Source organism: Phalacrocorax aristotelis, chromosome 16 (assembly GCF_949628215.1).
Source record: "Phalacrocorax aristotelis chromosome 16, bGulAri2.1, whole genome shotgun sequence".
NCBI lineage: Eukaryota > Metazoa > Chordata > Aves > Suliformes > Phalacrocoracidae > Phalacrocorax > Phalacrocorax aristotelis.
Window position 1 is genome coordinate 8,095,936 of NC_134291.1, and position 15,984 is coordinate 8,111,919.

Sequence of the window (15,984 nt, forward strand, 5' to 3'; positions counted from 1 at the left end):
TCTCCACCTCTCTCTTTAAATGTAGCATTTCACATGGTGGGGCGAGATGGTGTGTGCTACTTTGGGGGTTTGGAACAAAATTTTTCTTCAAAATTAACCCAAGCGAAGAGTTTCCAAGTACCTAGAGATGGTAGGGAGTGAGTACCCTTTGTGCCGTAGAGCTTGCTTCAGAGATCCTCCTCCTCCTGTGCCTGGTAGCCTTGTGCTTGCTACGCGTAAGATGACCCATGTGAAGGAACTGGCCAGAGAGACATTTAGATACATCAACGTTAAAATCCTGCTACAAAGCATTTTGGAAAACTCCTTTTTGTTTCAACTTAAGAAGTTTTAAAAGCGCGAGCAGTGATCTGGGCACTAGAAGTGAGCGTCCATTTGAGCTATTGGGAATTTGTGCTTAATACCAGTTCATTTCTCTCTGTTCAGCTGAAACTCTGAGTATCCTGATGATGCTTGTTGGCACCTCCGCAGCCTCGCTGCTGCATTTGACTTTCACAAATTAACTGGAGAATACAACCAAATAATTTTCTTGTCTGCTTTGAAGGCTGCTGAGCGGGAAGCCGAAATAACACTCATGTTGCTCAAAATAGTGGAGGACTCTCTTTGGTGGTGATGTGGAAGGAAATAGTGATCTTTCGTCGTAGGATTATATCAGTGGGAAAATGCATCAATAATTTCGTGTTAAATACTCCAAGATGGTGCTGAGTAGTCGATGTTTTCTGTGTCTTACCCCAGAATCGGATATCAATGACATTGTCCGCTCTCTTGGAAGCATGAACATACTCTTGGAGATGTTCAATGACAGTGATTACGTCTCAGCTGCACCTCACAGCGCAGCCTTAAACGTGTTTGACCTCGAATCCAGACAGGTAAGACGGAGAGACGGGCTCGGCCGTATCCCAGAGAGCAGACAAGCAGCTGGTTGGGGGCTGGTTTTGTTGTACTCTTGCCTGAAAGGCGAGTATTGAGTCATATAATCAAATAATACCATATAATATTGTTTATACAAGAGGCCTGCAAAGAGGACTTGTATTAACAGAGTGGAAGTACTATCAAAATAAATGTTCTTCCATAATTATAATTATGGGAGGCTAATTAATCTTCCATCCCCCTTTCTTCCCCACAAGGATACAAAAAGCCAAGAGAAATATTTTACTTCACAAGGGATCTGGCATAAAAATTTATTTTTTTTTAAACTTATACTGGCTGAATTATACCATTTGACAGAAGTATAATTCCGTGGTGCTCTCATGTGTAAAGAAAAAGGAGTTTCTTGGATTGTAGCTATTCATTTCAGTACGGTCACTGAAGGAATGTCAGAAAGATTTGAACATCGGGGTCATATTTAATCTCCAACAAAGGAAATGCTTTGCAATACGCCAGCTCTGTCTCTTGTTCCTGTTTTTATTCATTGCAAACTGTTAATATTAGTGTGGCAGTGCAGCCCTTAGCTAATGCAGATTTTTGCCTGTCTGATTTTTAAATGCGTTAGCAAGAACATACGAGTACAGGTCATTGTGTGTTTTGTTTTTTGAGACACTAATTGTCTGGAGCATCATTTGTCATAGCGTCACAGTTGCACAAAACATACTGGGAATTTCTTCCAAATAATTTGTTCTCTATGAGCATGACTGTTTTCCTGAATTAGGTTACGTGTTTTAAGCACCCTGAGCAGCCCAGAGCTTCCTGCAAAGCATACTTTGTTATGCAAAGGCTTTTCCCAATATTCAGGTTTAATTAAGCCCATAGGAGAGCCCTCTCAGGATATTACCCTTCGTGCAGAAGAATTAATACAGCAAACACTTTCCTTTCCAGAACTATGTTTTCACGATCATATTCAACAGTACCATGGTGCATTCCGTGCCGGTTTTGATGAATATCGTCAGCAATCTACTTCTGCACAATTTAAACGTGACGGAGAGCATTGAAATCTGGAGCAACCCCTTCATTCAGGTGAGCAGCACCCGCGGCTGCAGCGGGGGCTGCGCGGCAAAAATCACCCTTAAACACAGGGCGGGTGGCAAAGCATCCCTGGGGTCGGAGGGGGAGCGTAGGAACGTGCTCCAGGGGAAGGGAGAAGCTGTTTGGGAGTGTCTGCAGCACCAGGGGCTGTGCTCTGCAGAGCACCATCGGGAAGGACTGGACCCAGTAGCCAAAGCCTGTTAAGTCCTTGGCAGTATGGACCTTTGCAGAGTTGAAGAGGGCTTGAAAGGTGCTGGGATTTTGTTCTGCAGCTTGTGGAAGTGGAGAAAAATGTGGTTTGGAAAGGGGATGTGCTGCTGGGAATTTGTTACGGGTCTGTTACGGGTTACCTGCAGTTCTTGGAGGCGAAGCATGGGGATGCTGCAGGTCTGCGGCCTCCGGTGAGGAGACGAGAGGAGCTGCCGCAGGAGGTAAATGCTCTAGGAGCTTATTAGATGCTCCTATAAGTTCTCCAAAAACTTCCATGGGTGTTTTACTTCATGCTGTGGCTCAGACGATCTTGAGATAGACAGAATATATGTTTTAGCACTTACGGTCATGTTCCAGTTCTAAATGCGTGGTTTTGGTCACCCACATTCTGGTATTGAAATGTGATTTATATTTCAGAATCTTCCAGACACAATTTTCAGACTAGAGATTTATTTTGAAGCTGTGTTACTGGGAATCATTATTACTGGAATGCCACCCTATTTTGCCATGGACAATGCAGAAAACCATAAGGTAAACTCCCAGATGTGGGCTCATAGACCGCACAAGAACTAGAAAACCTTGGGATTTTGGGAAAACCTTAAGGGGTGTTTTAAATAGGGTCTTTTGCCGTGAGGGGCAGTATGGATGTGACTGCTGTTTGCTGCCTGGGGTAGAGCAGATCTGGGAGAAGCTTTGCTTTCTGTGGAAATGCTTTTTGCTGCTTTGGCAGCTAAAATCAGCAGTAACTGGGTGACGCAGCGATACCACGTCAACCTAAAAGCAGCGTATTGGAGGGAAAAACAAGATCCTGCTCACACACGAGGCAGATTAACATGGTGTTAATTTTAATTAACATTTAATTAACAGTGCATTTCCTTTTCCTGTTGCAGATCAAAGCATACACACAGCTGAAGATAGCGGGGCTTTATCCCTCTGCTTACTGGACTGGGCAAGCTGTCATCGACCTCCCGCTGTTTTTCTCCATCCTTGTCCTGATGATAGGCAGCCTCTTTGCCTTTCACTACGGCGTTTATTTCTACGTTGGCAAGTTCCTCGCTGTGGTGAGTGCGGTGGGGACCGGAGCACAGACGGGGATGTGAGAGCATGGTTATGTTATTTTCCACCAGCGTTTATTTTTATTAGATGGTTCAGCATATTTTTCCAACTGAGATACAGGGACGATGCCTAATTAAGGCTGCTGGTGCAGAGGCACCAGTCAGGCTGCACCGACGGCAAAACAGTACTGCTTTTCATGGGGAAAAATGCTCAGATTTTGGAATTTCATTCAGAACTGGAATAAAATGGAGCTTTAAAATACCAGGATCTTCCAAGGAAATGCTCCGTCCTTCTTTTCCCCACTTGCTCAGTCTGCTTTGTGCTCTTTGCAGCCGATTGGTAACTGCTCCCTTTGATCGGCGTGCTGCTAATGACAAGGTTACGGTGACTTTGAACGCAGACCAGCTCTGCAGTGAGTTGTAGCGTATGATTGAATTGAAGAGACTACAAATCTTCATGTCTTTTATATTCAGAGCGGGCTTTCCTGAGATATTGGCTGTAATTGAAAAGAATCAGATTTCCCTAGCTGCTTTCGGAGAAGCTCTGGGTTAATCAGGCTTGGGATGTGACCGTTGCGCTGCAGGGCTACTTATCTACCAGGGCATCTACCCTTGTTCTAATTTCTGCAAAAATGCTAAGGCTGAAGGATGGAATTCCTAATATTTGCCAGAATCTTCAGGTCAACTTTTATGAGAGCCAGTGTTACAAAAAAATGGGAAATAGTTTAAAGGAAACGGAGAGAGTGAGGTTCCTGCCTACCCATGAACTCCTTTATTTGTGTCTTTATATGCTGTATGTACCAAGGGAGCAAAACATGTCAAATTAAGTGACAAAAATGAACCCAGAGTTATGTAGCACACTAAAGTAATGCCAGTTGATCCTTATACAAAAAAATTCCCCCCTGGGTCCTTGCCATAGATTTCCTGAGAAACCTTTCCTGCCTTTGCAGATATTCTGCCTGATTGGTTATGTCCCGTCAGTCGTGCTCTTCACTTACGTGGTCTCCTTCACGTTTAAAAAAGTCCAGAACACAAAAGAATTTTGGTCATTTATATTTTCAGTGGTGAGTAACTTTACCTTGAGTTCGGTTAGCTGGGAAGATTGGTTATCTCCAAAGCCACAACAGGCTTCCCAGTTATTTTATTTAACTGTGTGTCCTTAATGCACAAGAAACTTGAAACATTTGCTGATGTATTACTGTCATATCCTAAATCCCAAAAGCTTTAAAAAAAGTGCCTCAGATTAGATAACTTACGCTTAGAGAGCCTGAACTGAATAAAAATGGACTTTTTTCTCCCTTTTCTTTTGTGCAGACAGCCTTGCTCTGTACGGTTGTCACTGAAGTGGCCTTTTTTCTGGACTATTACCTGGTAACCACCATCCTGCATTACGTCTTCTCCATCTTCATTCCTATTTATCCCCTTATTGGCTGTCTGATTTGTTTTATAAAGGTAAGAGGGCACAGAAGATCCTCTCCAGAGCTTTTGTAGATGGCTGGCGTTGGGTGGGCGTCTTTAATGAGAACGAGACAGCAGTTGGCTGCCTAGTGCTGGAATATCCATAGCCATTTAACACCTGAAGAGTAGCAACTGCTGGTGAAGGATCACCTTTTTCCTGTAAGGAAAGTGTTGCAGTTCTAAAATGAGTGAAGAAACAAGTCGTCCATTAAATATCTAGAGGAAAACCATGTGTTTCTCAGCGTGTGGACTGGGCAAACTCAGTGATGGGAGATGGGTTACTTGGGAGTCGGTGGCTTTAAACTGGGAGCAGCCCCAGGGACTCTGATGGAGGTTTATTGGTGTCAGGCTCATGCAAGCAGGGTCTCTGCAGAGCCCAGAAAGGGCTTGAGCCACGCAGTTTAAATGGCTGATTTGAGACTAAAGTGCGATACAGAATATGCAGTTTCTGGGAGGTGATTATTTACCTGAATGTATTTTTTTGCATTGTCAGGTCTCGTGGAAAGGCAAGCGAAAGGATGGAGGGTACTACGACCCCTGGGACCGGCTCCTGGTAGCAGTTATAGCTGTAAGCATGGTTATTTGATTATTTACCATATTTGCTGTAGAGAATTGCTGACTCCTGCTGGGAGGCCCCTTCTGTTCAGGCATCTCTGTTAATGAGGATTGGATCTAATGTTCAGCCTCGCTGGAGCCTGCAGCTTTGCAACCTGTTGCAGCGTGAACGGCATCAGTAAAAGCTGCTGTGCCCACCAGCTCAACATCTGCTGCTTCAGTAGTCTTACTAACAGTGCCGATATTAATCCTGATGATTATGGGAGTCTGTGCTGATGGAGCAAGAACTCCAGAGCAAGGGACAGTCTCTTCTCTCTCCAAAAACCAAATAATTGCCATTAGCTCTAAGCAGACTTTGGCCGTGTGTCCTCAACATCGACCCACCGAGCAGCATCTAATGATGTATTTCATCTTCTCGGAAACATCAGCATTTCTGGGGTGGTGAAGAGCTGGTGCTTCTTGTCACTCATTGCACTGGTGGGATCATGTGTAGGCTCACCTGCAGGATCACCAGCCTTGGAGGGCTGGCAGCGCTCTGAGTAACCAGAACTGTATTTGTTTTAGCCCTATTTGCAGTGCGTGGTGTGGCTGTTCTTACTGCGATGTTTCGAGCTGAAGAATGGAGGGAGGACAGTTAGAGAGGATCCATTTTTCAGGTGTGTCTGTTCAGTAGACTTTCCAAAAGTAATAGTCTAAAGAAGCCATTTTCAGAAACAATGCTGGTAATTAAACTGGAGTGTGCAGTGTATAGCTAGGGGGGATATTGCAGAAAATAAAATACCTGTGGTTATATCCCATCCCAGGTGTCTCAAGAATTTGTTCTCCTAACTTCAGTTGTCTGAAATTAGGTTAATAAAGTGCAGAAATAGTTGGGTTTTTTTTTTTTACACTTCCTTTTAAGTTATATCAGTGCAACATGAGGCATTTTGTAAGGATGTCCCCTATATAAAAACAAGAGCACTTCCTCTCCCATTGCGTGGCTGGAGATGCCGTACCCCAACAAAGAGCTCAGCATAAAGATGACGTAGTTCTAATCTTGACAGTTCTTTCTGCTCTTTCGGGGCTTCTCAGATGTGCTACATAAATGATTACTCCTGGGTTCAGCAAACACAAATCGCTTCCCGCATCAGAGCAGTGAGCAAATCCCGACTGAAAGCCGAGCAGAGGCATCATGTTGTTTTCTTCCCCTTAGAAGATGTTTTACAAAAGCCAAAACCTGGAAGCTCCCAGACGTCCCGCGTGATGAGAACGAAGATGAAGACGTGAAGGCGGAGAGGCTGCGAGTCCAAGAGATACTGAGCGGCCCCAAAAGCGAGGAGGTAACGCCATCCACTCATGGGCACTACCCAGAACCCAAGTTCAGATGTTTCCCAGAACTGCTGGGATCTGCAGCCACTTCTCTCTTCTCTGCTAGATGCCAGCAATCCTGGTCAGCAGCTTGCACAAAGAGTTTGATGAAAGAAAGGAATTTCTTCTTGGGAGAAAAATAAAGAAAGTGGCAACAAAACATGTTTCCCTCTGTGTAAAAAAAGGTTGGAGTTCAATTACTCGCTGTTGAGCTGTTTTATTTACGAAACCAACTCTTGAATCCATTCATCTGACCTCATGGGCAATGTTTTGTGTCGTCCTTTCTTTAGGAGAAATACTGGGTTTGTTAGGACCCAACGGAGCTGGGAAAAGCACGTTAATTAATATGCTCGTTGGAGAGGTTGAGCCAACCAGCGGGCAGGTACGTTACATGCTACAAACTAAATAGAAAACGAGTCTGTGTTAAATTTTTATTATTATTATTGCAAGCAATCCCAAGTGTTTTTTGATAAAACTTTACAAAAACAGGTCTGTAACTTTAATATTACTGAGTAAGGGCTATACATTTTCCTCGCAGGTTCTGATGGGAGATTATTCTTTCGGCCTGAACAGCGAAGATGAGTCGGTGAAATTTGTGGGGTACTGCCCTCAAACGAATCCGCTTTGGCCAGATATTACATTGCAGGAACACTTCGAAATTTATGGCGCTATCAAAGGGATGAGTCAGTCTGATGTTAAGGAAGTCGTAAAACGGTAAGTAGTTTATTACAGAGATATTTTAAGGTTTAGCTATATTTTTCTTAGCATTTTTTCCCCACTTTCCTTAACACAGTCTTTTTTTTTTGATTTAAGTTTGATTGGATCTTTTCAACAAATTCAGCAAATTTTAATTTGTAGGTTAGGAGATAGATTCAGCCACACAAAATTAAACTAATATTTTGATATTTGGTTTGGTTTTTGGTGTGCTTTTTGTTGGTTTGCTTTGGTTTTTGTTTTGTTTTGGGGGTTTTTTTTTGTTTTGTTCTAAAGATACAAAGTGCGAACGATGAACTTTGCAGATGCTTCAAGGACAGGGTGTCCAGGGCTTGGAGCTGTTTCTAAGTTGTCACCCTGGGCTCCTCTAGGGCACGAGGCAGGTGCTTTTGTATGGAAGTGCCCAGCTCCAATTCTGCTTGTTGCTCTGCTTGTCTTATACTTCATATACAAATATATACAGATATTTGTAACCGAGTTCTTCAAATGAGACTGCTTACTGTGTGATGAGGGGGAAGCCAAACCATCACCCTCTCAGCTTTTCACATGTGGTCCTCCCCCTTCCGCAGCATCGCAAGTGCCCTGGATTTAAAAGACCACATGCAGAAGACAACGAAGAAGCTGGGCGTAGGGCTGAAACGCAAGGTATGGGGAGCTTTTCGAGCTGCCGTGTTGGGTGCCTCCAGCAGCCGTTGTGTCCTTACCCTTTTCCTTTGCCTTCCTCCCAGCTGTGCTTTGCGCTGAGTATGCTGGGCAACCCACGGGTCACGCTTTTGGATGAACCGTCGACCGGGATGGATCCAAAAGCCAAGCAGCACATGTGGTGAGTGCCGCCGGCGCTACGTTTGCCACAGGCTCGTTTCTCTTGGGGGATTTGTCCGATTTTATGTGTGCATTATCCCTGTTAACACTAGGGAGAGACATAGACGCGGGGAATCAACGCTGCCTTAGTGCCAGGTGCACTTCGTCTGTGTCCTCTCCCAGAACAGGAGGTTAAAAGATTGAAAGTCAAAAGACATCTTGAAATGTAAGGAGTATGAAATTTAAGTCATCTTTGTGAAAAAAATCAGGTGTTAATTGTTGCTGTGGGAGTAGTATTGGTCCATAGAATAAAGGTTTTGTGTCTGACCATCATAGTCATCTTCACCTACTAACCCCAGATTTACTGTGACGTGCCAGACGTTTTATTTGGGGGGTTTTCTGGTTATGTTTTGCAGGCGGGCAATTCGAGCAGCATTTAAGAATAAGGAGAGAGCAGCTATCTTGACCACCCACTACATGGAGGAGGCGGACGCTGTCTGTGACCGCGTGGCCATCTTGGTGTCCGGGCAGCTCAGGTACCACCGGAGCCCTCCCCTGCGGGCAGGGAGGGTCGGACGCCTGCCAACTAGAACGTATTTCTTTGAAAATATAGGTAGACAATTTTTTGCACCTTAAACTTGGAGAAAAATTAAACCTAAAATGCAAAAAGGGTCTGTTGGGAGTTAAGTGGCTGCTTAAGTGCAGTGTAACATGTGCAACTATTTTCTCTCTGCAATTGTTAGATGTATAGGTACTGTCCAACACCTGAAGAGTAAGTTTGGCAGAGGATACTTCCTGGAAATGAAATTAAAAGAAACAGCAGATGTACAGCAGGTGGAGTATCTGCAGAGCCAGATTTTGTACATCTTCCCCAACGCGAATCGTCAGGAAAGGTAAACTTTAAGAAAATACTGATATTAATACAAGCCCCTGATTTCTCAGCAGCTCCTTGGCACTGAGTAAGCAGTGCCACGATACTAAAATTTCCAAAAAATATTTACATGTAGCTTAAAAAATAAAAGAGGAAGCATTCTGCAGGGCAGCAAAAGCTGCCAGGGTGGTGGCCGTGAGCCCTGCGTGCAGATGTTTGGCACAGAGGAAGCAAAACACAATTTCTGCATAGCTGTTGCTTGGAGGCTTCCTCCTCGGTCAGCCCCCACCCCCCCAGGAAGTGGGGGTTAAAATATGAGTCACTGGCGCTTATCTAGAAATGCTTGAACATTTTTGGGGAGTCCCGCAAAGTTTGAGCGTGGGTTGGTTGGTTTTCCCCCACAGCTTTGAGTTTGCGCCATATGAACTTGAGGGCCTGGCTTGGTGGCCACGGCTGAGACTCTCCAAAACAGGCGCTACAGGCGTTGTGTAAGGAGCATTCCTCGGTGCGGAGGATTTGGAGGACAGTTTATTTTTCAGAAGCAAACGTGTGGGGTAGAGCAGTTCCCTGTCGTGGAGTCTGGCTTGCAGGAACCGCTGGATCATGCAGAATCCCAAGGGATCCTGTGACCTCCCTCTGAGTTCGTTTGGAAGGCAAAGCCTGATAACTTTGGGAGTCCTGGCAGCAGTTTTTCTTTCATGAGTTTATAGGCAGAATATAAATGGTTGAATCATAGCTGAAGAGCGTATAAATCATAGAGCAGTCTCAGGTGGGTCTCAGCTGATGCACCAGCATCACCAGCTGACCTCCTGGAACTGCACTGTTCCTGTTGTCTTACATGATGATGGCTAGTCAAACTGCCTGGAGTAACCTTCAGGAATTGAGTTTAAATCCATTCACTTGGATATTAATGTTTTTGCTTTGAATAACTTTACCTGAAGCTAAATTTGCTTTGTTTCTTTGTTCCAGTTTTGCTTCTATTTTGGCATATAAAATTCCTAAAGAAGATGTACAGTCACTTTCACATTCTTTTTCCAAGCTGGAGGAAGGTAATCATGCACTTGCCTCGCATCACATACAGAAATAATTTTGTCTCCCATAACTGACACGTTTGCCATGCAGTGGCACGTTAGCATTTCTGTGCCAAATTTATTTCATTCCCCAGCTCTGTTTCTTATGAAATCAAGAGTAAGCACTTGTACCAGCTTAAACTGCTTTAAATCCAGTTGTGTCAGATAGTGAAGTATCCCTAAATATGCTCTCTCATTAATTCTTCCAACAGTAAAACACGCCTTTAACATCGAGGAGTACAGCTTTTCTCAGGCAACACTGGAGCAGGTATGTTAAAGCAAATTATGTTTCATGGAAGTAAACCCTGTCAGTCCAAGGTGTTGCGTGTGTTTTAACGGGCTTTCCGCAGGCGTCCGGGGTGGGCTCGCTTTCCCCCTGCCGTATCAGCGACGTGCATCCAGTCTGGACAAGCTGTAGTGGGTGGAGGGGCAGATGAGCCCTGCACAGGCACGCTGTCCCCCAAGCCCGGCTTTCAGGCAGCCGGGGCCGCTCTGCTGTTGCCTGACCAGGCGTTTCTGGGGAAGTCAAGTCCCCTTTTCCGAAGTGACTTGAGGGTGTCCGTTCCCTTGCTCTCGTCGTCCCCATGTTTTTCTTTCTTTTTAAAACAAGACACACCAAGTGCAGTCACTGGAGCAAAATAAATTTGTGATGTTAATGGAAATGCCACTCGTGATTTATTCAGAAGTGGGCATTGCTGTTCATTCCTGCAAGGAGGGTGAAGCTGAGGCTTATTATTGCTTATTCTGGATTAGTTATTGCTGACAATAAATGTCCTTCAGTGGGTATTTGGTTCAACTTCCTCTTCATTGTGCTCTTGAAATGAGGCAGGAGAAAAGAGAAGCAAGGAGAAAAAACCAAAAATACTAAAAACTTCCTACTCGGAGGTGAAGCAATACACCTTAACGGTCTTCTCCAACCAAAACAATTCTATGATTCCATATCTGAGATTTTTACCAAGAATTGTATTTGTGACTGAGAAAGTTCCTGCAAGGAGAGCGTGGTGTGTTCACATCCTTCCTTGTCTGTTCCAGGTTTTTGTGGAGCTTGCCAAAGAGCAGGAGGAGGAGGACAGCAGCTTTGGCACCCTGAACAGCACCCTGTGGTGGGAGAGGACGCAGGAGGACAGAGTCGTTTTCTGAGCTCCTCGTGGTCCGGGTCTGCTCGGCACCTCGTGGTCTGAGCAAGCGATGATCCTCCGCGCACACGTCGGGGCGTGTGTGTGGAAAACATCGGAGCTGGGATGGACGAGGAAAGTCGTATTTGGAAGCACTGAGCCTGTTCCACCGTCCTGGCCTTAGGAATAGCGCCGCAATAGCAGTGGAAGCAGTGAGCATCCCCACCGTTACTCTGGCTGCTCTGAAATTCCTTCTCCCCTCACTTTTCCTGGTTTGCGTTGAGCGAGAAGATACTGCCACGACAGTTGGTCACCCTGGTGTTGGTTGCTTGTGCAGGGGCACCTGCCTGACCTCCTCCCCCGGCCGTGCTGTGCCGGCATCAGGGCTGGCTGCCTGAGGTTGGCCTGTGCTTACTGGGAATCGTGCACGGGAGCAAAACCAGTTGCCCCTGGAGCATCCTGCCCCGTGGGACCCACTCGCTGGTTCGCAGGGCCTCGCCTTGCCCCGTGCCCTCGGTTGGGCGTTGCTGCCTGCCTGATGAGGTGCTGCGCAGACACGTGTCCCTGCAAGGTCCTGCTCCCCCACCGGCTGATCCGTCCCTGCTTATGCGTAGAAGATGCACCCGCTTAGAAGAGGGGAAAAAACCACGCCAAAGTAACTGTATTCACTGCAAAAAGGGTCTTGAATTACACTGCGAGCTTAGCTTGGTATCCAACCGATGTGAAAATGTTCATTTACAGACGTAATATGGCACTTGTTGACACATTCCTTCCTACTGCAAGCTGGCAGATGTGCTCACTCCCGGTGCCGCTCTGGGTGGCGCTGGTGTTCGTAATGCATGCCCTGTAAAGTTAAAGGGGGTGTACAGAAGTGGATGCTTTCTTTCCCCCGCTTGGGTAAAAGTACAAAGACATAACTGTAGTTACAGCATTTGCAGAGATGTAAGTATTTCTCACCTTCGTTAAAAACAGTCTAATTCTTTGGCTGGGTGTAACAACGTATATCCTGCCAGCTGTTTATAGACACAGTCCTTTTTAGCTATTTTCATTTTTCTTGACAGCTAAATCATATTTACACACAACAGCGTTTCCTAATCCGTCTTTGTTGTGAGAGCAGTAATGCAGTAGCGTGCTCAGCACAGGAACGATCGCTTTGTCCTGGCCTGGCAATTTTTCATTTGCCTTTGTAAATCAAAAAAAAGAAAGATCCACATTCACAGCCTCATCAGTAGGAACGGTGCCTTTGGCTTGCGTAGAAGCACTGAGAGGAGCAGAATATGTGATCCTTTATCCCAAGGTATGACAGATGTATGTTGAAAATATATTTTTTTTGTTTTTTCTACACTAAACTATCATCACTTTTTTAGTTTTATAAGGTGAAATTAAAGATCGCTATCAGTTCATTGTGTTGTGCAATGAACAAATATAGAGATAGAGATGCATTTATGTCAAAACACGGGCTTCATAAGTCATATCCATTATATATCTTCACGTTAAAGTTAGAAAAGACCTTTGTTTTGCTGTGAAAACTCAAAAAACTGTGGGTTAAGGTGGAGTTCTGTGTCCTAACCGTAATTATCAGGCAATAATATATGTTATATGCGTGATGATAGTTTATCATCGCATTGAGCCAAAATCTGGTTTCATTAGTTTCTTACTCTACTATGGGGAGATGTGAACTCTTTATGTACAACTTTTATTTCCTCTTTTGTACTTGTAGATTGCAAATAAAGATACAAATTTTGTTTTGTAGTTAAAATTTGAGCCCAAGAGCTGCAGTCAGGAGCGCAGACTGCGAACCTGCCCGTTTCGATGAGCCCTGAGCCGTGGTACTTGCATATGCCCAACTCTTGCGCTGGAAATGAAACAGAGGTAAAGAACAGGATTGCAGCACCAGCCTCTAAACTGCAGCTCCGGTAGCAACCTTTCAGGAAGCTGAAGTTTCCCTGGAAGAAAAGAAAAATTATGCAAATTGAGCTCTTTTGTTTATGCAGCCTTTTATTTAGCCCCTGAGAACCCCCAGCCCGTTGCCCCCAGCTGCATCTCTGCTGCTGGCCGGTATCTCTGTGCGTTTTCCTCTATTTGGAGCAAAGGTGGGACCCAGAATTCTGTCTCGCGATGCTTTCCCATGTCTGTACGTATGAGCTAAGCGCGTCTTCTCCAAATCCCACGCTTCTTACTTCCATCTCTTTTTGTAAATGGTTTTTTCAGCCGAGTGTCACCTGCACGTCTCTCCAGCAGTGTACAGCACGCTCTTTCCACGTGACCTTGTGGAAGTACAGTTGTGACCTCTTGGCCTTGGTGTCTTCATTTTATTCTTTAACTCATAGACAGAGTTAGTAGTCTGTAAAGTAGTTTGATACTGTCTGGACAACATCACCCGATTTCAAATAGTTTCTTATTTTCTAATGTTTCAAATGGATCGTATGAAAACGTTCATTAGCACCTAGATTTGCTCAGCTTGATGCTTTTCTTCTTTATCCTGGAGAAACGCGGTTGGTGGTGGCACACTGTTTATGCAGCTACATGTACAAAGACTTTGGCTCATTAACTGCATATTTGGGTAGGATCTTTTTGGCGTGGTGACATCATGTGTCAACGTGGCGTAAGATGCCACCCCAAAACATCACTGTAATCAGAATGTGTTGTAACCAGAAGTCTTTCAAAGTGTCATACCATGCCTGTAATTGCCAGAATAGGGAAAAGCACATGCAAAATTACACGAGAGAATCCCCTGGAAATGTGAGAGCTTTTTTCCTGCCATCTTAAGTCCCTTTGTTCAGCTGTTAGCAGTGACATGCCAAATTCCAGCCATACAATACAGACACCCCGTTTGTGCTGCAGGAGATAAAACAGAGTCGAGGCAGCTGCATTTGGGCTGACAAATCCAGCTTGGGGCAAATCGAGTTCAGTTTGTGTCACTGTTCCTAAGTATAATAGTTTGAGTTACCTTCCAGGGTTGTTGTGAGAAATAGTTAATATATCCAAAACCTGGACGATGCATTTACTTTGTGGTGTTATTATAAGGTTTTATTTTTCTATGGAGGAATTTAATGTGCCTGATTTTGTTTACATTATCAAGAAAAGCCCTTATTTAAAAATATCTCTGTATAGCAAGTGAAGTCTATTATGTAGCCAACATCCAGTACTCTGTTAGCAGAAACAGAAGGTGTCGGGTCTAAAGGTGACACGTTTGTAACGCTCTTCCTGACAGTGCCTTCAGGCACTTTGCATCATTTGCAGTTGATTTTATACACCTGTCGTGTCTTTTACCACTTTACGAATACGGTCAAGGTTTTTCCTTTTCCAGCAGGAAGTACTACCAAAATAAAGATGGATTGGATTGTTAAATGCCTGTGTCGCTATCATGCGTGTGTTTTGCTGTGTTAGAAATAAGGGGACTGTTCTCAAAGGCCTTTGCTGTTCCCTGGAGCGCAGCGGGGCGTGCAGGTGAGCGGGCTTGGGGGACTTGAGCAGAGCATGGGGGGCCCCGGCTCTTGGCGTGCCTGGGGGTGTCAGGCTGCAGTAATTGCGTATTTTTAATTGAATCCAGGGACTTGCAGTATTGCAATGCTTGGGATTCGGCCACCTGCAGCCGTGCCACATTTTGCAGCCAGATTAATTAGCCCAACTTGGGGCTAGAAGTGACCCCGCGGCAGCTGTGCGCTCCTGGCACGCTGCATCGTGCATCTGCAGGGATGAATCATGTTCATCCACTTAATATTTTTCTGGTTGGACCCGTGCCCAAGACGAACTCGCTGGGTGGCTGGATGGGTGCTCGCTCCGGCGCGAGAGGTGGCAAAATGCTGCTGGTGAGAGGTTTGGCTGAAGCTGGAACAGGAAACCATGGTCTACAGGGATGAAGTGCGCTGCCCGCTCCCAGCGTGACCTGCTGCCGAGGAGGAGGAGGAGGCCCACCTCCTCCCCGGACCCCTCAGAGGGGAGGAAGATATCCCCAAAGAAATTTAATCTGAATTTGGTGAAAGTTCCAAGGTTTTCATGCTGGTTTTTCTTCAACGGTGCATTAAGGGCAGCATGCCTTTTTTTTAAAGTTGTAAAATTAATCCATTCCCTTGTAATGCTTCCTTTAACAGATCTTCATAAAGTCCCTAATTTAGCATGCTGAATTGCTCCTTGTTGAGAGTGGCCCGGAGCTGTCAGTTCTCCTTTTTCCTGAAATGCATTGCTTTGAGTGTCCCCCCCGGAGGATGCCGGCTCCATCCTCAGCCCCTCTCCTTCTCCTGGTAGTCGCAAGGGCTGATCTGAGGCTGGTCTTGAGTCCCCCCCTCAGAAATCCTGTGGAGCAACTGCTTGGGCATTTAATGAATGATATTTTGAGATGCTTTGCACTGTCCAGCTGCTTTTCAGGGAAGGCCCACCAGGTTGCCTTGCACAGGGGTCCCACTCCAGCGGCAGAGCCAGGAGCAGCGCCCAGTGCACTGGGTGGGGGACCCCGAGGAGCGCTCGGAGCAGGTGTCATTTTTATGTTAAAATGCATTTTCTGTAGGTAACGTACAGGCACGGCAGGGCTCCGTGCTGCGCCACGTACTACCAGCACACTATGTATGGCAGAGGGTATGTATCAGGAACTTATTTTTTTAGTGAAGTGCATCTCAGCTGTGCTTTTTTGCAGTTACGAGTAGCCTTCCCCATTTCTCGCTAGTTGCCCAATAGGAAGTGATGCAGGAAAATTCTGCTCCTCTCCTGAATGAGCTCATTCCTTGAAAATGAGTGAATAGGCAGCTGCAGAAGAGCTACGGCCTTTTGTTAAGCAACAACCAGAGAGCTTTTGTGTTTAATCAGCTCTGCAAATCAGATGCAGAGTCCTC

General features: G+C 45.3%; 1 protein-coding gene across 3 annotated transcripts in view; it reads left to right on the forward strand.

Moving 5' to 3' along the window:
* Positions 1-14,510, forward strand: part of ABCA5 (ATP binding cassette subfamily A member 5) — a 33,929-nt gene extending 19,419 nt beyond the window's left edge. For 2 of the 3 annotated variants that reach the window (XM_075111172.1, XM_075111173.1), the window contains 19 exons: positions 733-866; positions 1,813-1,950; positions 2,587-2,700; positions 3,060-3,230; positions 4,175-4,288; positions 4,539-4,676; positions 5,176-5,250; positions 5,802-5,893; positions 6,430-6,556; positions 6,652-6,769; positions 6,875-6,966; positions 7,123-7,298; positions 7,868-7,943; positions 8,027-8,121; positions 8,516-8,635; positions 8,843-8,992; positions 9,940-10,019; positions 10,253-10,308; positions 11,073-14,510. In XM_075111172.1, the coding sequence (XP_074967273.1) occupies positions 733-866; positions 1,813-1,950; positions 2,587-2,700; positions 3,060-3,230; positions 4,175-4,288; positions 4,539-4,676; positions 5,176-5,250; positions 5,802-5,893; positions 6,430-6,556; positions 6,652-6,769; positions 6,875-6,966; positions 7,123-7,298; positions 7,868-7,943; positions 8,027-8,121; positions 8,516-8,635; positions 8,843-8,992; positions 9,940-10,019; positions 10,253-10,308; positions 11,073-11,180 (2,174 nt within the window). In that variant the 3' untranslated portion in view covers positions 11,181-14,510. The remainder of the gene's footprint in view (positions 1-732; positions 867-1,812; positions 1,951-2,586; positions 2,701-3,059; positions 3,231-4,174; positions 4,289-4,538; positions 4,677-5,175; positions 5,251-5,801; positions 5,894-6,429; positions 6,557-6,651; positions 6,770-6,874; positions 6,967-7,122; positions 7,299-7,867; positions 7,944-8,026; positions 8,122-8,515; positions 8,636-8,842; positions 8,993-9,939; positions 10,020-10,252; positions 10,309-11,072) is intronic. The other variant, XM_075111174.1, reaches the window with a different exon arrangement.
* The last annotated feature ends 1,474 nt before the right edge of the window (positions 14,511-15,984 follow it).